At 36.4% G+C, this 22859-nt stretch overlaps 3 protein-coding genes across 3 annotated transcripts; 1 reads left to right on the top strand and 2 right to left on the bottom strand.

Annotated features, from left to right (window-relative positions):
- Window positions 1-3208: 3208 nt before the first annotated feature.
- LOC141839613 (transcription factor MYC2-like) lies at window positions 3209-5633 on the bottom strand. Its single transcript, XM_074727402.1, has one exon. The coding sequence runs from the start codon at window positions 5510-5512 to the stop codon at window positions 3572-3574; it is 1941 nt and encodes a 646-aa protein (XP_074583503.1). The 5' UTR covers window positions 5513-5633; the 3' UTR covers window positions 3209-3571.
- Window positions 5634-10890: 5257 nt separating this feature from the next.
- On the top strand, window positions 10891-15169 carry LOC141839416 (WEB family protein At3g02930, chloroplastic-like). Its single transcript, XM_074727158.1, has 3 exons — window positions 10891-11103; window positions 11687-11891; window positions 11997-15169. Exons 1-3 carry the CDS (start codon window positions 11084-11086, stop codon window positions 14901-14903), a joined length of 3132 nt encoding a protein of 1043 aa, XP_074583259.1. The 5' UTR covers window positions 10891-11083; the 3' UTR covers window positions 14904-15169.
- A 3702-nt stretch (window positions 15170-18871) lies between these two features.
- LOC141839417 (transcription factor MYB53-like) lies at window positions 18872-20210 on the bottom strand. Its single transcript, XM_074727159.1, has 3 exons — window positions 19882-20210; window positions 19125-19808; window positions 18872-19023 (listed from the first exon to the last, which is right to left on the bottom strand). Exons 1-3 carry the CDS (start codon window positions 20145-20147, stop codon window positions 19002-19004), a joined length of 972 nt encoding a protein of 323 aa, XP_074583260.1. The 5' UTR covers window positions 20148-20210; the 3' UTR covers window positions 18872-19001.
- Between the last annotated feature and the right edge of the window lie 2649 nt (window positions 20211-22859).

The raw sequence follows: 22859 nt of genomic DNA, 5'->3' as shown, positions 1-22859 counted from the left end.
CAACAAAAAGGGATTCATCAAAATCTATCTATTCGAGTGAGGTTATGCCAAGGTAAACTTTTTCTAATTCAACTTTGCTTCCACAAGTTTGCCAAGAAAGGTGAAACAATGATGAAAATACTAAACTCGAGTTACTCGACCAAGCATAAATATAATCAGGTAAATCAAAACAAATACAAGCACTCAACTACAACAATTCAATAAAAAAAATATCGAAACTACATTGTAGAAGCAGAATGACTTAATTAGAGAAATAAAAGGAAAGAAAACTACTTTATAGATTAACATCCCACTAAAAATCTAGTATGACAGTCTGAACATAAACAGCTTATCCAATGTAAGTTGTCATGAAAGAACTAAATTTATGTTTTTATGGGCTAACAACAAATGCAGCAAGATACAATTAATGAGTTTTGTGAAATATTATGAATCTATGATAGCATTTATAAACATAAAAAATAAAGGGAGAAAAGTTACTGATAACCAAAACAAAGGTATAAAGGGAGAAAAGTTCTCTAACCATGAAGTTGAGAGGTAGCAATCAATCAATCTTCTCAGGCCAAAACCCCTCAAATAGAATTCACTTTCCCTTCTTCTTTCTTCCCTGCCGAAACCTCAAGGCTCAAGCCAATCAAAATCACAGCAACCGGCTGTGAAAACTCAAAATTCAGGAAAAATCTAAGCAATCCAAAGAATCCATAAAACCCCTAAATCTAGGTCCAAGAACCCTAGAAATCCAAGGATTTAAAGCTCGACTTACCGGTGTTTCGCTTCTTCCTTGTGGTCGACACGATGACACCCACCAATCTCTCTTCCGCGCCCGACGATGAAGACACGAAGAAGACGCGAGGCGCAATGCCGCGATGACGCGATCGGCACCTGACGAAGATGCGCACGAAGTTGTTGCCGCCGCACGAAGAAGACGCGCGATGCCGCACGAAGAAGACGCGCGATGCCGCACGAAGTTGTTGCCGCCGCAAGAAGAAGACGCGCGATGTCGCGATCCCCAAACTCGCGATTTCTTTAGGTTTGTCCGTAATCGGGTTGGTTTAGGAATTAGGATCAACAACCCATTAATCCCTAAAATCTACCATTAACCCTAAAATCTTATTTAATTTATCTAATAGGATCTTGGACTGGGCCCGGGGGGGCCATGGCCCCCCCGGGCCCCTTACTACATCCGCCTCTGTATGTGAAGAAAGAAATATTTCTAACAGTTGATAATGATACTATTATACAAATATTTCAAAATATGAAGACTCGAAAAGAACAATTATAAGGTAATTATTTTATAATATTTTGCATTTATTTTTTTGAGTTATGATTTCATTCAACATATCTTATTTTTTAGTCTTCTATTCTTGGGAATATTTTGTTTCCCATTTTGATGACAAATGCTAATTTGATTTTGATTCATTTGCAATTGGGTTTCATAGCTAAGCATTTTTTTATGATGATGGTGGAATAGATAGCTTTTTTTTTTATATTAGGGAGACTTATCCGGTTGGACAAACTTAGCAGGTTAGCTTTTATTTTGTCATTTGGAGTTTAATTTTTATGTCAGTTTTTGTGCATCATTTATTATTGCCTATTTTTTTTAGTTTTGATTTCATTCAACATATCTTATTTTTTTAGTCTTCTATTCTTGAGAATATTTTGTTTTCCATTTTGATGACAAATGCTAATTTGATTTTGATTCATTTGCAGTTGGGTTTCATAGCTAAGTCTCTTTTTACGATGATGGTGGAATAGATAGTTTTTTTTTTGATATTAGGGAGGCTTATCCGATTCGACAAACTTAGCAGGTTAGCTTTTATTTTGTCATTTGGAGTTTAATTTTTATGTCAATTTTTGTGCATGATGTTGATGTGTTCTATTCTATTAGATAATGAAACATAGTTATTCTTTCATATGAGTTTTTTGTGGGGCACACTCAATATATATGTTATTTAGTTAATGTTAATGTTTAATTTTAGAGTATGCATAATTTTATGATTATAAAATTTGAATTTTATTTGACTTTATTAAATATATTATATTGTTGCCCACACTTGATCAATATCCTAGCTCTGCCTCAGGCTTTAGTGATCGATTTTTCTCGTCTCTAAAAATTTGATCGTTGACGTCATTTAGCGATGGACATTATATATTCCGTTCTACTCGCTCCGCCAGAGTATTCTTTAATAGTTCATTAGTACCTCGGATATACAAGTCTGTCAATTCCTTTCTCGTACTATTCTTCTTGTTTGTTTACATCTTCTGCTAAAGATCACCATCTAAATTACATGTATTCTCCTAAGTCCCTGTGCATTTAGATTAATTATGATCTAATTTCAAATTTATTTGATCACATCCATCCGGTGGATACTAACACAAGCATTCTAGTATAGTATGATGGTTAGGTTAGTACAGATTTCAACTGTTAACTAAGATTTCAGTCACTAAATTTATCGACTATGTGCAGCTATGGTGCTTTCGGGAAGGATTTCAAACAAATCACTAAACAAAAACCAACAAAGAGCTCTTGGTCTGTCATCTATGCTCTTGCAGCACTGTGCAACCTAATAAAATAATTTAATGTCTAGTATTTATCCATGGGTTTAATTTTCTCTCCTCAGTTGATCAACACAGTTAACTGAGATATAATTTTTTTGTCGCCATTATTTATATCATTCTAGATATCCCTTTTAAGGAAAGAATGGGATGGGTTTTCACATTTTACAAATTTGAAATTGCACTTATGAACTCTCATTTTCTTAACATTCCTAACAACAACAGTTTGCCTGCACTTTTGAGGAAAGATCGAGGAAGGTGATCATCTGCCCTGCACTTTGCTAAGTGCTAGTACTTGTTTGCAATCACAAATGTGATTGGACTTTCTCTCTGTGTTTGTGAGTTGTGACTTCAATTCTTCAACAAGAGTGGAATTTTACCTCAACGGCTCTACACGATCAATTTCACGATCATCTATGAAAAAATAAATTGAAAAATTACAATTGACTATGACAAAAGAGGAAGTAAGGCCTTACTCGATTTTGCCATGATAATGGACAATGAGTACTCATTGGAATATCTTCTGCACTTTTCACGTGAGGTTTTAGCACTACCTATGCGAATTTGATAATGACTCATAAAGGGAGCTGAATGAATAGATCTTCGCAACACAGTTATCACTGAAGAAAGCAAAGCAAGATACTCGATATGATGATACAACCTGCAAACATTTAGTAACAGAGAATCATCGCATTGAAGAAGATCAATCTCACAAACAAAAAAACATATGCATAAACTGCATCATTATTCACGGAGTCACACTCTGACACCTTATTCTGCTCGAAAGATCTTCTGCGAACTAGTCTCTTACCACATAATAATAAAGCTAATATTAGCTAATATATGCGTGCAGCATACATCTATATACATTCTACTGGTGGTGGCAGCTGCTCCATTCTCTTCTGTCGAGAAAGTTACTGCAATTCTGGAGAAACTGTGTTCCACTTGCAGTTGAGCATGATCTAAGAATTCCTCCGATTCCCACCAAAAGTGTTCAAGATTAGTAGGCAGTAGAACATTATCGAGTGATCGATGCCTCGGCAGCTAATCTAGAGTAGAGAGCAGAGTTGAGCTGCTCCTGCGTGTAAACCTGGCTCGACATCTTCACTGTTACTTGTTGGATCATGAGGTCCTTCACCACCGAGACGCTTGCATAATATACTTCGAGATCAAGGTCTTTTAGCGTAGCCATGAGCTTTGCAGCTGGATGGTTCCTTTTGTGACACTGTAATCTGATCATGGCTTCCAGTCCAAGTATCTTCACTTCGATCTCGACGGCGTGGCACCGGCCGCCGCCACCGGCATTCATCATCTTAAGCTCATCTTTCCCTGGTGGTCGCGCAGGTGGGGATTCACGTTCGTTTTTGAGGGCTTCGATCTGTGCTTGATGTTCCTCCTTGTCAATTTCCAAAGCTTGGAGCTTTGACCGGAGTTCATTGATGTAGGAGACTGCGTCCCCGAGAAGGGAGGCTTTGTCCATCTTGGACACATTGGGGACTACTGCACGGAGAGCGTAGAATCGTTGGTTGAGCTTCTCGCGGCGCTGCCGTTCTGCTTCTACGTGGTTCAGAGGCTCCTCTCGGCCATTGGCGGGCTTGCGGCCGCGTTTCCTCGGCCGCTTCTCTGGTTCCACCACCCGGCTGCTCTCCACTTCGCGCACCGACGCCTCGAGATCGGACTGATCCGAGTCGGGGTCGTTGAGGACTCCGCCAGCAGTCGTGGCCGCGGAAGCCGACTTCAATTGGCCATTGGACGATGGTCTCGCGGGAGCTGAGGAGAAAGAAACCAAGCCCTCATCGTTGTTGCTCGCCCTGGATGTCTCTCCAGTGGGCCTGTTGTTCTTCTTGTCGTCCGCCAAGACGTTGGGTTGCTGGTGGGAGAAGAGGCTGCTGGTGGCAGGGGCTGGCGAAGGGTTCCTCTTAGCACCGGCGAAATCAAGGATGTTGCCGGACTCCGACTTGAAGGAGTGAGGGCGGACTGCGGAGTGTGTGTACTCTTTGGACGACGGCGGCGGGGTCTGTGTCTGGATTTTCTGGACCTGGATCGAAGAGCTAGGGTTGCAATCGAACTGAATTGGGGATTTTGTGAGGGAGATGGCGGGAGTTGCAGAAAGAGGGGAGACCGAGTCCTTGACCTCGGCGATGGACGGATCTGTGAGCCACTGTAATGGATCTGCCTCGCCCTGGTCGGCTGTGGGATTCACCTCGGCAGATTCCGGCGTGAGGTAAGACGCGGCGATCTCGGCGGAGGCCGCGTCGGGGGAGTTGAAATGGAAGAGAGCGTGGATCTTGCCTATGATCTCTGGTCTCTGTGGAATCAAGTCGGTGGAACCTAGCTCGAGCACCCCGGACCCGACGGAGACACAGACCATGGTCTGGATGCCGAGCATCTGAGCCTGACGGGCGCGTTCCCACGGCGACGATGTCAGCCGGCCGGCGCCCGCGACCCAAGAAGGAACCCTTGAGTAGAAGGCTTGGCCGGGGAGATCGCCGCCGTCGATGAAGGACTGGGTCATGGAAACCAGAAAAAACCACTCGGTGTCTGTGACCTCCTCCTCGACGGCCTCGTCTGCCCCTCCGCCGGAGGTCAGCGAGCTCAGCTCCCGCAGGACGCGCTTGCGGTACTCCCGCTCGGTGACGCTGGCGGTCGACGGCTTCCGCTTGTCCTCGTCGCATCCGCGGTAGTAGCCATCGCCCCAGCGGAGGAAGGACGCGCCGGTGACTGCGTCGACCGACGACTGCCAGAAGATGCCGTAGGTCCAGCCTTCCCGTGCGCCCTCGATCAGCGTCTGCAGCCGCTTCTGGAGGGTGTCCTGGTTGAAGAAGGAGGCGGCGGAGGTAGAGGGAGAAGTCGGATTAGGAGGACCTGGGGTGGGCGCCCATGGGAAGGAGGAGTGGAGGTCGGAGGCGGACATGAAAGCCTCCATCATGAAGGCGTTGTCGTCGGCCCAAAGGTTCATCCTTTTCTACTCCTTCTTGTTATTATTGCCGTCGGCTTGGCGGCGGCGGCGGCGGCGGCGCGAGTGGATGCAGACGACGTGGAAAAGGGACGGCGAAGGCGTGAAGACAATCCAAAGGAAAGAGAGAGAGAGAGATGATCACGCAATTGAACAGAAGAGAGAGATGGAGCGCTGGGTGGGTCCAAAGCCAATTGGGTTCTTCCATCTGGACCCGGTTTGAGCTCATCCCTTACCTCTCATTTAATAATTTAGCAAACCTTTTTGTTGTTTATTTTAATTTAATTATTGAAATATTTTTCACCCCAAAAAATCCTTTTTTTTTACGTGAGGCGATCTGAATTTTTTTCTACCATATTTCAGCTATAATTTATTTTCAGTATTTAATTTAAAAATCATTTACAGCTAGACTTATAATGCGTGTGTATATATATATATTTTGGACACATGAAATCTTGGTACGTCAGATGTATCATAAATAATATAAAATAAAATTATAATCTGCACAACCTAAATTTATTTTTAAAAAATATGGGATGTCCTTTGTTTTATTTTTACCGTTAAATGCATACAATAGTTAAATTTATGATTAGTATACTGAAAAATCAATTCACTAATTTATCTACCTACGTAAAAGATGAAATAAAATGCGTCGTACATAATGATTTGCAAATCTCATACATGAAACGTTTGACTTTGGATGCATTTCAAATCTAAACATAAGACAAATCTATCATTTTCACAAGTAAATTAACTTACAAATTAAGTTGTATACAATTTTAATAGAAAAAAGAAAAATTATAATCAGTGTATTTTGTGAGGAAAAAATTCGATATTATTTAATAAATATCAATTATTAAGGTTTTTGTTGGTAAAAATGCTCAATTATATTTATTTATACACGGTCTAATGCTATAAAAGCAACATCTTAATATATTTACTCACGGTAGAATTTAATTTGTATATATAACTGCATTCATTATTTTCTCCTGTTTCCATAGCAATTTAACTCTTTTCAGATACAGTAATAACAAATTTATAACGTCAAAAAATTAAAATAATTACCTATATTTATTAGTTTTTTTTAAATATGTTTATGGTTCGACTAATATTGAAATATGCATAATGTTTATTTTTTAAGGAAAAAATAAAAAAAGACGTTTTAGAGAAACATTAAATTGGGGTATCTTAAGAGGACATTTCATCGGTGATTTTATCTCAAAAATATCCCTTAACTCAATATTATTGTAGTAACTAATGATAACTACTATAATGTATTTAGAATGAGTTTTGAATTTAAAGTTTAGAATTTACACCTTATAAAAGCTACCAAATAATTGATACCATCGGTGATTTACAACATATAAAAGTTACTCGGTAGTTATTACAACGTATTTAGGGTGAATTTAAGAATTTAAGGTTGTAGCGGCTAACTAATAACTTACATGGTTGTTTTAAAATAATTTTGATAAAATTTAAATAATTTTAACAAAGTTAGTAAATAATATTATGATATAATATTGTTTAGAGATTCTAAACCCTTAATTATAAATCTTAAACTCATCTAAAATATATTGTAGCAATTATTGATATCTTTTACACAGTGTAAACTCTTAAATCCTAAATTCATCGTAAACACATTGTAGCAACTACTGAGTAACTTTTACACATTGTAATACTACTAAGTAGCTTCTACACAGTGTAAATCCTACATCCTAAACTCACCCTAAATATGTTGTAGTAGATACTCGGATAACTTCTACACGTTGTAGTAGCTAGTTAGTAACTTCTACATGTTATAAATCATAAATCATAAATATATTATAACAGTTATTGGATAACTTTTATACATTGTAGCAGTTACTGAATAGCTATTATAACAACACTAAATCAAAGAGTATTTTTAAGATAAAAATTATTGAAGGGATGTCTATTTATCTTATGATTTTATAAATGTGAGCACTCATTTGATTTTTGTCTTATTTTCGAGGTTTGAATTTTTTTTTTTGTCAAATTATCTTCTTCATTAATTTAGGTGATAAATTGGTATCTTAGCCATAAATATATTAAGGCCGTAAAAGGTGAAGACATTTTTTTTTCATTTTCTTTCCACTTTGAGTGAAAGTAAATTAACCTAAAAATTTATATACAATAATATGCAAATTATCTTCTATCAATAATTATTGACTCAGTCATCTCATTCCTTTCTTTTTCGTTTCTGGAAAAATCTTTCATCTTATATATAGCCATAACTATGGAAGTTCACTTATATATATATGTTGAGTTTTTTTTGTCATAGGTTAACAAATGATAAATCCCAGTCAGTCTCATGGACTAAATCTCTGGGGGTGATCGATCCGGTCCCACGGAAGTTTCCCACTAACCACCAGGTAAATCGGGAAGCGCATACGGCGGCCAATCCAGATGTCCAACATCCTTTAATTACGTTCCTCATTTAAAAGAAAATTCTTACAAATATGTCGTAGATAGGGATCAATCACAGGTCCCTGGGTCACAATCCGGATGTCCTATCGTTGCACCATTATCATAGGTTAACAAAGTAACATTAAAAGCGGGAGAACAATAGTAACTTGGATCAAATAATTAATGCAATAGAATAAATTAATAAATATTTTTCTAATGGACGAACATCAAAATGGCGCCCCCTTTATTTCCAAATCATCACGTGGCGTCCCACATCTTGTTTTAATCAAAAGGTGGCTCTTTGCAATCGTTCAACAAAGTAATTTTATCCAAATGTCCTCTAGCTAGTACTGTTATTTATTTCCCTCTAAATTTTAAGTCAATATGTGTTATAGCAATTACGATTTCGTATCTATTACAATATGAATCTATTCAAAAAAAAATATTCACATTATAGCAGTTATAAAAGTGTAGCTGCTATAATATGAATTCAACCTTGTTTATTTTGTAATAGTTACGAAATTATAACTAGTATAACATAAATTTTTTAACATATTCACGTTGTAGCAGCTACAATTTCGTAGTTGTTACAATATAAATTCAACTCTGTTCATATTGTAGTCGTAGCTGTAATTACAACACGAATCTTTCAAAAATATTTACGTTGTAGCAGTTACATACAGTTTCGTAGCTGCTACAACACTAATATTTTTTATCTATGTTGATCTGATATTTATGTTGTAGTAATTATAAAATTATAGTTGGTTCTAAAATTAATTATAATTTAAAATTTAAGTAGAAGATAACAATAATAAATAAATAGTATAGAATAGTATTAGAGAAAATTACTTAGTCGTTTTTATTAAAATAAAATGTCAGACACCCCGTTATTGATGTGAAAATAAAGGAGTGTCTTTTTAATTTTTTAATTTTTTAATTTCATTTTTAAAATGTTTAAGATCCTCAAAAGTCCCCTCTAAAATTTATTCGATATTATACACCAAACGAGATTAAAAAATAAATAAATAAATAAAGCCGCTTTCATCTTGAATGATATTATATTAAATTTTATTAGGACTCAGCCTACATCTATAGGAAAAGGAATGCTCACATTGTTTATTAATTTCGTTGGAAGAATTAGGCTCCACGATAATTAACTTAAACTATATATTCACAAAGTATATATAGCGAGATAGAGACATGACGTAAATAGCAAACGAGCATATCATCCAATTCCATCAAATGCATCCGTTAGATGTATTTGTTCATTCTATTATTTTAGTGAACGTCCACATCAAAAGTGTTTTTTTTCTTTAATAATTTAGATATCTAATTTTTAAGATCAAATTAATTTTAAAGATGATTAAAATAAAAATATTTAATTTTGATGGTGGTAGGTTGATTCCCATGAATCATATATTCACAACATATATATATGAGTTATTTATTTTATGTATAAAAGTGTATTTTTATAAATTTAATATATTTCATGATCTAGTTATCTAATAGATTCTTTTGTGATAAAAAGATGATAACGCTGCTCACTCTAACCATTAAACTAATGAATAGGCTCTAATCCTATAATATGAGTGATCAACTGTAATTTTTTGATCATAGATATTCTCTGTTTGCCACTCTTTGATTGAGCTACGCAAGTAAAATAATTAAATATAAATAATAATTATTTGTATCTATTTTTATAATCTGATTAATTTAATTTTGAAAGTGATTTATCAGATCTTATGAAAATGCCACCTCGTATGAGTTTAATAAATCGATAACGTAATTAGACAACCAAGTGCCAAACTCGGCGGGCCCCACTTACTTTATCGGGAGGTAAGCGGACCCACTCATTTTGTTTTGCGGTAATTGGTGTCGGCATTGATGACGCAGAGGATCCTACACGTGGCTCGGAGGAGCACGTGCCTTGGGCGATCCCAATAGGATGGGCTTCACTAACTGGGCTATAAATGAATGGTGTTCGGCCCAATCAATTCGAGGGCAGCGAATTAGAATATTTAGAATTTATTTATATATTTTAGTTTTCTTAAATCCTTATATATATATATATATATATATATACTCCGCTGTTTGGAAACGTGTAAACGATGGACGTCCCCGTTTCTGAAACATTGAGAAACGTTTTCATCCGTGGAAACTTCAACCTCGCGGCGACCTTATCGTCCTCTTACCGTGGCGACGAGGAGGGGACAACGAGGCAGGTGCGCACCTCCCCGACCACGCCGACGAGCGTCTCCGAGCTCCTCCGCCAGCTTAGGGCGTCGGTGTCCCGCGGCGGTGACCAAAGGAGCGGCGACAGCTGTGGGGTGGAGGAAAAGCAAGGAAGGGAAGAAGAGAAAAGAGGACGGCGTCGGCAAGTGTGGGCGGCGACAACAGAAGATGAGGAAGAGAAGAGGAAGCAGAGATGGCGTCGGCGAAACAGGAGAGACTGGCTACGAGAATCGGACGAATATTTAAGTTATGGTAGCTTTTATTGATTCTTTAATGGGTTTGGGTTTAAACCATAAAGCCATTAATCCATCTACTAGCCAATTAAACTCACTAAACCTCCTAACCCTAAATGAATTAGGATTTGATTGATCAAACTCCATCCACATTAGGTTTATTTAATTAGCCCTTCCTAAATTAAAATAAACTTTAGGTCTTTGACACTGTAGGTCTTCGACGTTTCCAAAAATTGAAAACTTCAACTATTACTATTTTTCATTTCCGTTTTCGTGTTTTTCATTTTCCGTCTCTAAATTTTCAGACAGCAAAGTATATATATATAATTATTATTTACTGTACAGGTTTGAAATTGGATTTTCATCTTCTCCTAACGTACATAATTGATAACTCCTATTATAAATTAAATTTACAAGGTTTTTTTAATTAATACGCGTTGTGAGTGAGCGAGCGATGTTCTTGCAGTTTCAATGCGATCGATGCCCACACTTTTTCAGAGAGACAGCAGCGGAAGCCTTCACCTTTTCCGAGACGAGACCTAATCGGATGCCCAATTCTCTCTTCCTCCTCCTGCAACTTCCCTGAGCCAATCCTTCTTGGCCTGTCGGCATTTGTTCTTCGCGCTTCCACTTCCATCCGCTGCCGCTGGTCTCGCGTCGCACTCCTTCCGACGGGCGATCGACGATGTTCTACTCTAAATCTAAGTATCTTCCGCCCTCCAGATCTAGGGGGGGGTGACAGCGTTCGTCGCCAAATTGCCCCCCAAAATTCGTTTTTGTTGTTGGTTTCGTCGTTTTCGCTTACGCTTTCTATTAGAACTTGGGGGTGTTTGAGTTTTTATACGATCTTTTACTCATTTCTAGCACCGATGCTACGAGAATTTCAGTTAAGTCTGGTCATTGTGCTCGTAAGACTAAATGGGTTGTTAAAATAACTTCTCGACGACCATTGTGCTCGTCCTAGCACAAGCGGTGCAAGGATTTGCGTTCGTCTTGTTCGTTCATGATTGTTAGGCTTGGAATGGTTGTATAGTCCAGAACGTTTTGTCGTCAAAATAGGAAAAAGATAGATAGTTCCGAGAGCTTTGCAAAGTAAGTTTTGGTTTATTTTCTCTTTTCTTTCTGTTTCATTTTCTTGGTTGATTGTGCGTTGTGCAAACTGGATTTGCTGTCGTTTTTTTTACCTTTCTTGAACAACTGGCATGATTTCATACGGAATTGCTAATTTCGTGCTGGGATTGGTGAAAATTGTTACTTGCGAGCACTAAGATGCATGCATTGTGCACAGATCTGGTTTATCTGATGCTTCGATTAACAAAGGTGCACCGACCACTCCCAAGGCTAGTAAATCAGGAAAGTATGGATCCATCAAGGCAGATCCTGCTTTGCCTTCTCCTCAACAGTCAGCGCGCCTTTCAATTGATCGATCCCTAAAATCAGTTGATCCAAAGAGTAACATCGAGCACCGTTCACCCAAGATCACCACTCCTGATGTAAGTGAAACCATTCGTTAATTTAAGTCCCCTTAAATTTGTCTACATGTTCTGCTTGATGATAAGAAGCATTTGGGTCCTCATGGTTTTTGGCTTTACTTGCAGAAGCAGCCAAGGCTGATAAAAGGATCAGAGTTGCAGGGACAACTGAGTGCAATTCAGGATGAATTGAAGAAGGCAAAGGAGAGATTGACATCTGTTGAGAAGGAGAAAATCCAAATTCTTGAGGAACTAAAGTATGCTAAGGAATGTGCCAATGAGGCGAATGACAAACTTCAGGATGCTCTTGTTGCTCAAAGGATTGCGGAGGAAGCTTCTGAGATTGATAAGTTCCGGGCAGATGAATTGGAGCAAACTGGCATTGATGCTGCACTAAAGAAGGAAGATGAGTTGCAGAAGGAGCTTGAAATTGTTCAAAACCAGCATGCCATGGATGTTGCAGCACTTCTAGCGACGACTAAGGAGCTCCAAACAGTGAAAAATGAACTTTTCATGACGACTGAGGCAAAGAACAGCGCTTTGAAACATGCTGATGATGCTATGAAGATTGCTGAGATCAATGCAGAGAAAGTGGAGTTGTTGTCTAAGGAAGTTAACCGCTTAAAAGTGTTGCTTGATTCAGTGCAGGAGTGTAAGAATACAGATCCTCCAGCACACAATGGATTCCTTTCGAGAGAAGTTAGCCACTCACAAGAATTGCTTGATGTTTCACTGGAGTGTGAAAACAAAGAACCTTCAGTTCTTGTTGCGAACGGAACAAACTTGTGTGAGCAATCAAACTTAGTCCAGGATTGTTTAAGGAAGGAAATTGAAAGATTGGTTTCTGTTGACGCCGAGAAGAACAAACAGGTAGAAGATTTACAAGCACAATTAAATTTAGTCCAGGAAGACTTGATGAAGGCAAATGAACTATTGGCTTCTGTCGAAGTAGAGAAGACTCTCATTTTAAAGGAATTAAAGGAAGCCAAGAGTTTGGTTGAAGAAACAAGTGATAAACTCAAGGAGAATTTTGCTGCTCAAAGGAGGGCTGAGGAGGCTTTGGAAACCTATAAGATCCATTTAACTAAGTTGGAACAGGAAAGCATTGAAAGTGCTGAGAAGAGAGAAGATTTGAAGAAGAAGCTTGATACTGTTGAAAACCAGAATGCTTTGAATACTGCCACTTTGATTTCAACCATGAAGGAGCTTGCACAGGTGAAACATGTACTTACATTGGCCATTGATGCAAAAGACACTGCACTAACTCAGGCTTGTGATGCCATGATGAGTGCTGAAATCAATTCAGAAAAGGTAGAATTCCTCTTAAGGGAAGTTGAACATTTTAAGTCCTTGCTGAATTCCAAGATGGGGTTGGAATCTGAGCTGTTAGCAGTGAAGAAGGAACTTGAAAACGCAAAGGCCACTGAAACCAGGTTGGTAGAGATGGAAGCGTTAGTAGATTCACTTACAGTTGAGGTCAGTGATGCAAAGAATTCAGTATCAGAAGTTAGTTCTCTTGTGGATCAATGGAAGAAGAAAGCAGAGCTGCTAGAAGCTCAATTAGAGGAGACAAGTGAATCTAGGAAATCTTCATTGGAGACTCTTGCTTCAGTCAAGCAACAACTTGAGGATTGCTATGCCCTCTTGCAGGATAAAGAGTGTGAGTTTTCTGCTCTTACAGGCAAGGTGGACTCACTGAATCTTGAGGTTTCTAAGCGCAAAGCTGAACTTGATGGATCTAATCAGAAATTGGTTGTAGCACAACAGGAAGCAGCAGAAATGGAGAAAATGATTGCACTTTTGAAATCGGACCTTCAAATTATGGAGAAGACAAAAATTCAGGCATTGAATGATGAGAAGATAGCTAAATCAAATATTGAATGCCTGACAGAAGAAAGGGAAAATTTGGAAAATGAGCTAGATATAAGTCGGTGCGAACTTGAGAAAGCTAAGAAGGTGATGGAAGGCATGGCATCAGCATTGCATGAAGTATCAACGGAAGCACATGAAATACAAGAAAAGTTCTTATGCAAGCAAGCAGAGGTTGAGGACTCCCATGCTCAGATTGAGGAGTTGAGAATGACTATTATGCAGAATCAAGAAAGGTATGAGGAAATGCTGGAAAAGTTCAAAAACGAGAGAGTCTGCCTTCAAGATACTCTTGTAAGATTTGAAATGGTGTTTGAAAATTCTGTATCTGACTGGGATTTGAAAGCACTTGATTTCTTAAATTCTATCAAAAGATCAGAGGAGGAAATTGTCACAATGAAAGTAGACATGGACGAAATCAATGTCTCTCTGAAAGCAGCAGAGGTCAGGATAAAAGCTGCAAAAGATGATGAAATCCAGCTGATGGATAAGCTAAAGCATTTTGAGTCAAAAGTGAGTATCTTCAAGGAAGAAGCAGAAGAAGCTAAGGCTGAGAAACTGCAGCTGAAGGAGCTGTTACTGGTCAATCAGAATGATCTGCTAAGTAAAATTCAGGAGAACAATGACCTCAAGATCCGAGAAACTTCAGCCTTAGACAAGGTTCAAGAACTTTCTTCACAGCTAGCTGAGGTCACTGCCAAGAAGGCAATGCCAAATGGTGAAATATCAAAAAATGTGAATCAGTCTGATTTAGCAATGTCATTTGTTTCCCTTGAGGAAGCTACTTATGATGAGCAACTCAATTTAGAAGTACCACCGGAAAAGCTCGAGGAACATAGCAATGGTTTAGAAACGACCCATGAAGTGAAGAGTAATAACAATGCTCCAGAAGATGTACAAATAGACACAGAATCTAAGTCATGCGAAAATGCCAAGACCATGGAAAAGGATTTGTCAACAGAGAGGGAGTATGAGGTTGATTCAATGAATGATGAATCAGACTTGAAGGATGGTGCTGACTCGAATGTGGCAAATGGATTGCCATCAGATAACATCCAAAATGGCAGAGCCTCGCCGAATAAGCAGGAACTGCAGCAAAAGAAAAAGAAGGCTTTCATGCAGAAATTTGGGAGTATATTGAAAAAGAAGAGCAGCCTCAAGTAGAAGCGGAACCCGACTAAGTTTCTTGCATTACAATTCAGTAATGTGTTTGGGTTCAGCATTTCCTACCTGGATAAACTTCTGATTGCTCATTTATGGTCTCTTAAATTGTTATCCTACAGTGCTTGTATTCAAAATTGTTTGCTTCTGTCTAGTGAATCCAAAGTTTGTGCCTTCTTTAAATGCTATTTGTTTTGCTAGCTCTCTCAAAAGATTGAAAACTTCTTGTCAAATTTAATTAGCAGAAGGGGGTATTTGAAGGAACTCCCTTATTAAATTCCTGCAACTGATGAATGAATGTAGTTACCACTTCAATATGAAGTTGATAGTTATGCAGCCTTTCTGTTGTTTATAAAATAAATTTGTACACTATAATTGCACAATGACAAATTGGCACAGAAAGGTTAGTAAATGCCATCAGTGTTAGTTTTTCTCCTGTTTGTTGTTTTATGCCTCAACCTCTTGTTCCATAAAATAAGATAGTGCTTGTGTGCTTCATGTGCATGGTGCAAGCGGTTGTATGTTTCTCTCTTCAATTCATTTGTGGCATGAGTTCCTTATTGGTTATGCAGTTGAGTGCATGTGAGGAGCCCTGACATCTTTACTCAATCATGGAATCTTCTTTTTCTTTTCCACCAACTTTTGGCATTGCATTTGTCAGATTTTTAATTTCACTAGAGTAAAATATATATCATATAGTACATAGTATACGGTAATTGAGATTTGAACCATGAATAATAAACTTCACCTAAATAAACATGAATTTGATCCTAATGTTTATACATAATTAAATATCAGAATTTGACTTTGTTAAACAAGCCGAATACCTATGATACATATGTAATTATTGGGAACCATTGTCATCCGTAAAGAGAACTCAACTAAATTATTATATATAAAAAATAAGGATCTACATGAAAAACGACGATAAATACTTTTAACTTGTAATGCAATTTTACTAACACGTAACAGGTTGCTTTTATGTGTGTGACATATTAAAAATTAACAAGTTGCCATTATTATTAGCTATGAGATAGTGATTTGGAGGTCTATGTGCTACCAACTTGCAATGATTAATGAAATGAAACATTGCTTAAACATGTGGTGGTTTATTAATGGAGATCCCTCACCTCAACTAATAAGAAGGATGAATCTTCAACTTGCTTGTTGAGGGATATATATAAAAGAAATGTCTTTTTTCTTCTAACAGGGAAATTAATTAAATATAGTCCTTGATTTGAAATAAAACCCTACTTGTGAATGAGACTACTTATAATTGTAATGTTCTAATCATGATCATAGATGGTTACTCTTTATTAACTAGACATGAAATTTGTGTTCTTGCAGGGCTTAAGTAAACCTTGAAACCTTGTGCATGTCTTTAATGAGCCAAAATTCCCTTTAATATAAGATATTGTTTTTAACAACTCTTTTTAAATTTGACCATTCTAATTTTTTTTCTAAAAAAAACATTTTTGATTGCTCCTCTTGTCTTTTTTTAAATCAAAATTTAGTTCAATTTGGGTAAATTGAACTATCCACTATTTTTCAAAATTGTATAGTTTCAAAGGCAAACCATGAAGTTTATAATTTTTCATGGACATATGTTTAAAAGAAAATTTTTTTTTTAATCCTCCCTACTTTGTTTGAGTACTTATAGTGTATATTGTTAGTACTGATAGAATCAAAATATATCCATAATGGTATGATATTATCCAATTTGGACTTAAGCTCTCATGATTTTATTTTTGGGCTCAACTCAAAAGGCCTTATCTTTTCCATGTATTTTCAATGTGAACTTTAATTGTATCCCAACAATCCTCCTCTCAAACAAAGGACCACTGGGAGCCCCCTACCATTATCCTCATGGTCCAGATCTGAACTCCCCTACTGGGAGCCCCCTACCATTATCCTCATGGTCCGAGTCTGAACTCCCCCTATTGAGAGCCCCCCTACCATTATCCGCATGATCCGGGTCCGAACTCCCCCTATTAGGAGCTCCCCTATCGCCTCCCCTATCTCCTTCATTTTTTCTAAGGGTCCCCACATGACTCTACATAGATCATGACTTTGATACCACTTGTTAATACCGATGAAATACTTTGATACCACTTTTTCATGTATTTTCAATGTGGGATTTTGATTGTATCCCAACAATCCTTCCCTCAAACAAAGGACCACTGGGAGCCCCTACCATTATCCTCATGGTCCGTATTTGAACTCCCCTACTGGGAGCCCCTTACCATTATCCTCATGGTCCGTATCCGAACTCCCCTACCAGAGCCCCCTACCATTATTCTCATGGTCTCGGGTCCAACTCCCTCTACCAGGAGCCCCCTTATCTTATCCTCATGGTCCGTGTCTGAACCCCCTACTAGGAGCCCCTTTATACCATTATCCCCATCTGGTCCGAACTCCCCCTACCAGGAGCCCCCTACCATTATCCTCATGATCCGGGTCCGAACTCCTCCTACCAGGAGCCCCCTACCATTATCCTCATAGTCCGGGTCTCCCCTACCTCCTTCGTTTTTCTTGAGGGTCCCCGCATGACTCTACATAAACCATGACTCTGATACCACTTGTTAGTATCGATGAAATACTTTGATACCACTTGTTAGTACCAATGGAATCAAAATATCTCTATAATGGTATGATATTGTCCACTTTGGACTTAAGTCTTCATGGTTTTATTTTTGAGCTCAACTCAAAAGATCTCATCCCAATGGAGATATCTTCCATCTTATAAACTCATGATCTTTTTCATGTATTTTCAATGTGAGACTTTGATTGTATCCTAACATATACCTATCATGATATCTTGTCTTAACTTCCAAAAACTTGCTTAAACCCAAATTAATCACTAACAATTGTCCACTTGTCAAGTAATAATCAAGATTATTTACATGAATTAACTCATTTTTCAACCAAAATGATTTTGTTAATTAAAATTTTTCATACGCATTGACCAACAATTATTTGGATGAAATTCAATTCAATATATTAGTTAAGCTATATACCTAATCCATTAATTGTTTGAGCAACATTAATTAACTCTACCTTTGAATTCAAATGACACTGTTAGAATATTGACAAAAAGATTGAAAGAGAAGAAAAACCTTCCTCATAGGTCAACAAAGAAAACATTTAAAAATCAGACATAATTTATTATAATTATTACTTTTACAGATTCCGTTTTCATGTACTGACTAACTTCTCACTATATATGGTCTTAAAGTTGTTGTCAATTAACTCTTAAAGTTGATGGTAAATTATAAAATATTTTTTTAAATCAAGATTTAAAATTCACACTGTCACAACAAGACAACCTTGAAAGAACTATATCTTGTGATGCCCTCTCATAATCTTGTGATGTCCTCAGAATTTATTTGAATCAGGCACTAAGTTTGGCAATAGGAGTATTGATTATTTTAATGTATCTATCTATACCAATCAAAGAAACTTATTATTGTCAGTTAACTTAGCTTCTTGCTAAAGGAACCAGTAGCACTCACCTACTAGTAACTAATAATGGACTTTAGCTCCTACATGAACCCTAGAAGAGTCAACACTGCTTACTCTGAGATGTGACATGCACAAGGAGATCGACCAACATGTATAATCATTCAGCATGAGAAGGAGTAATCTACAAGTAATTAAACTCTTTAATAATTCCACACCTTTACACATATGCATTAACTGAACCTAGCTAGTGCCACAATTATATCCTTATTAATAATTATGATTCAATCAGTAATCCTTAAATTTCAATTGCAGAAACTGTCCTCATCAGTATTACTCACATCAAGGAAAAAGAAACAAACAAACAAACAAACATCTAACTAATTTTCAAGACTGCATCAATTGCTTCATCTACTCTTCTTCAGATACATTTTCAGTGGTCATTCCACGTAAATCCATGCAATTTAATTATAGCCTTTTGTACACGTACAAAATAATGTTTGATACAAAGTTTTGTGTGTTTTCATTAAGGAATTTAATCTGTACATAGATCAAAAAGCTAGCTAAGGAAAACTATATGTCTCAGTATAATACACTAAGATATAGCTAGTCTGACCATGAAATTTGTCTTTAATTAATAATTCAGTCTGACCATGAAATTTGCCTGCATTAAAAAAGAGATAAACAATTAATGATCAGTATCAAATATTGTAATTAAATACTGTAACGCAACCAAATTAATTAAGATATAGAATTTGTGCTTACTCTAAAATATCCTTCCAACTCAACATGTCCTCATCAGTATATTCTCCAAGATTTATTCCTCCAAATGGAAGAGAATCAGCAGGTGAGTTGATGATCAAATCTCCAGTAGTTGAACCATGATCAGCTCTCGGAAGAGCACTCACAAATCCATCAAAATTGGCTGCAATATTTGGTTCTTGATCATGGCAATTAGGAAAAGTAGGGGAAGAATAATCTGAGAGAGGAGGAGGAGGCGACGTCGTCATAGGGTTAAAATCTTGATCCCGAGACAAATTAGGCAGAGAGAGCTGTCCTTTTGCTTGGGATATCATATCAAGTTCATTGTCTGATGAATAATAATTATTATAACTGATGGGATGGTCACTACAATGCGTCGTCGCCGTCGTTGTAGCTGTAGCCATGGCTTGGATAAGTGATTGGAGGAGTTGAAGCCTCACCAAATGCAAAGCATCTGCTTGAAGCCTGAGAGTATTATTGTCGCAAGGATTAATGCAACTGCCTAGGTTCTCAAGGTTGGCGAACAGAATTTTTGTAAGATTCGCAATAAAATCGAGGTCGGCTCGCTTTCGGTGAGTCACTGGGTCAATTCCCATAAGAAGTAGCTTCTTCTTGAGGTGTGTATTCCAGTAGTTCTTGATCTCGTTGTCTGTCCTTCCCGGCAAACCCCGCGAGATCATAGACCACCTGAAACAATATAAATATTAATCAAATCATATATATTTATATAATTAATATAGTAATTAAATTAAATTCATACTTGTTCCCAAGGACGGAATGGAGTTGGACGATCATCTTTTCTTCCTCAGTGGAGAAATGGCCTCGCTTGATATCAGGGCGAAGGTAGTTAGTCCAACGAAGGCGACAGCTCTTGCCGCACCGGTTCAAGCCGGCTTTTTTGGGGAGGCTCCGCCAGCTCCCGTGGCCGTGCTGTTGTATGTGCTCCACCAGCTTCTTGTCCTCCTCCGGCGTCCACGGCCCCTTCTTCAATAACCCAACCTCATCACAACAAGGGGATCTCCCCATGTTAATTATTATATATAATCACCAAACTAATTGAAGATCAGCAAGATTAAGAACAAGAAGAAGAAGATCAACTACTGTATATATATATACCAATATGCAGGTAGTTTAATTGGTGGATGGAGTAGTGTGTTTAATTATTTATAGGGAGGGTTACGTTACGTTGCTCTTGCTTAAGTCACTTGGACAATGGAACACGCATATATGAATGATGTGTCCGTCCTAAAAATGCCCTTCCTTAAACATGCATGCTAGCTAGGGTTTCAAAGTTTCAGCTGCCAGTCTATCTGCAATATCAGTAAGGTACGTACGTACGTGTACTATATATATATCTACTTGTGATCATGTACCCTGTATAATTATTTCTGCATCCAAATGCAAAAGCAAAGAACAGTGATAATTAAGTATTTGATGTTGATGAGTTAATTAGCTAGTTAATAATTAAGATGGTTGGACGTGGATTGATGTTAATAATTAATAATTATATATATGGATGGATCATGATGTTATATATGATGGTCCCTTGTGGAGAAAGGCAGGTGAGGCAGTGGCAAGGCTCTAATTGGATTTGATATTTCTGGGGAGTGCACGTAAGCAAGCAGAACAGGTAGATCTGGATTAGGTTAAGAGGATTAGGTTAAGGTACGATGTTTTCAACGAAATGGTAGTGATGCTTCAACAAAATTTCATGTTTCTTCGCAAGCAAGATATATAGGTTTTATATATATATGATGTTAATTTAATTTAAAAAGCTTCTAAATAAATTAGGATGAAAGGCTATTATATATATTCTTCTTAATTAATAATATATAATGTTATATATCTATTAAAATTAATGTTTAATAAAATTTGACTAATATTATAATTAAATTGTCATTTTATGTTTGTAGTAATTGAATTTTGTTCCTCCCTAACTAATTAAGCTCCCTGAGAGGGACTTTATGAACAGTTCAAATAATTATATTGCCGCTAATTAGTTTTCATGGTCTTCAATTTCTTGTTGGGAACACCCAGACAAAGGTGAGAGAGACCGACATAAGTCTCTTTCGATAGTTGTACGTCCTGTGAATATTTAATATAATTTTTTTAATTTAGGATCGAGAGTTTAATATTTAGAATTTAATAAAGATTAAAAAAATAAAAATTTTTAAATATATATATTTTTTTATTGAGTGCTCATGGGAGAGTGCTCGTGATTGTGTGTGTATATATATAGGAATTTAGGGATTTGATATTTTGTGTATCTTAAATGGCATGATTTATTTGTAATAGAATATTTAAGGTGCTTGAAACATGAATAATTATTTATTATTAATTTTTATTTTTTTATTATTTTTTACTTATTATTAAGTCATTTAAAATTTTCTTTTCAGAGTTTAGAAATTAAGTTATAATTAAGTATAAAAAAATTTTAAAATGAAAAAAATTTAGTTGCTCACAAGGTGTGCCAGTTATATTATCCTACACTTCTTATTCGGCACACCCATGTGAATGTAACTAATTTTTTTATTTTAAAAATTTTTATATATTTAATACTATAACTCAATCCCTAAACTCTAATAGAAAAATCTTAAATAATGTAAATTAAAAAAATAAAAAATATCATTATTCATCAAATAAATATTTTTCTTCTCATTGCTTCATTTACATAAATAAATCAGCCGGTTAAAAATCTCTTAATTATTTGATTGACTTTTGCTAGCTATTTTTATCACTTCGAAATACTAATGAAATGGATTGCTTTCCTCTAAATTTTCTCTCCTTTTTCATAAAAAAATAAACAAACAGTTTGACACCTTTGCAATCATTTAAGATAAAGAGTACTGTAAAAAAAAATAATGATAAAAATATTTATTTTACTTTTATGTTGTTAATTAAATTATTTATTTAAACTTGTCTATTGTTCTCGCTTTCAAGCACTATCATAATTTGTCGTCATTTTAAAATTTATTTGAGAAAGTACGTACGTACATCAAAACAACCATAATTATATAAGAAACGATAAATTAATATTAACAACCACAGCAAATTAAAAAGATTTGAAACATGAGAAAAATTAAGAATATTAGAAGGTGTAATAAATTAATGTGATATTTAAATAATGGGTAAATTAAATAAAATGTGCACCCTTTAATTTTTTTTATCATGTAGCTTTTTAGTGTGATTAATTAGATAATTTAGTTGATAAATTAATTAAATTGAATAATTTATTTTGTTTAATTTTTTAAAAATAAAGGTACTTGAAACATCAACAAATTAGTGCGAATAATGCTTGTCGATCATCCTTTTGCTTGAGTTTCAAGTCACCTATCAATCAACTCGAATTAATTGGTTTAATTTTGTTGGGTTGTGACATTATAAAATACAATCATCATCAAAAGCAACCCATGGGGTTTTTTTTTATTAATTTATTCAACAATAAAAAAAATTTGGGATTTTTTAATTATTAAATTGAGAAGTTTGACCAAATATATATATATTAAGCGGAATAAAATTACCTTATGAATAAAAAGATTCAAAATAATTTTATAAATTCTAAAAAGGAATTGCACAGATATATCTATATATATTAATTTACATACATATTATTAATTAATTTATTCAGGGTCTACCTTTCAAAGTCGAACATAATTTGGTTTATTTTGGTGAACTTTTTTTACCAACTCCTTCAAGAATTTGATCTACCAAAGACTTTGAACTTGGAAAAAAGTCATT

This window comes from Curcuma longa, chromosome 11 (genome assembly GCF_044706935.1).
Source record: "Curcuma longa cultivar G26 ecotype Majalengka, Jawa Barat chromosome 11, ITB_CL_G26_1.1, whole genome shotgun sequence".
NCBI classification, from domain to species: domain Eukaryota; kingdom Viridiplantae; phylum Streptophyta; class Magnoliopsida; order Zingiberales; family Zingiberaceae; genus Curcuma; species Curcuma longa.
The sequence above is the reverse complement of the archived record's forward strand: the minus strand, read 5'-3'. Positions and strand labels throughout refer to the sequence as shown.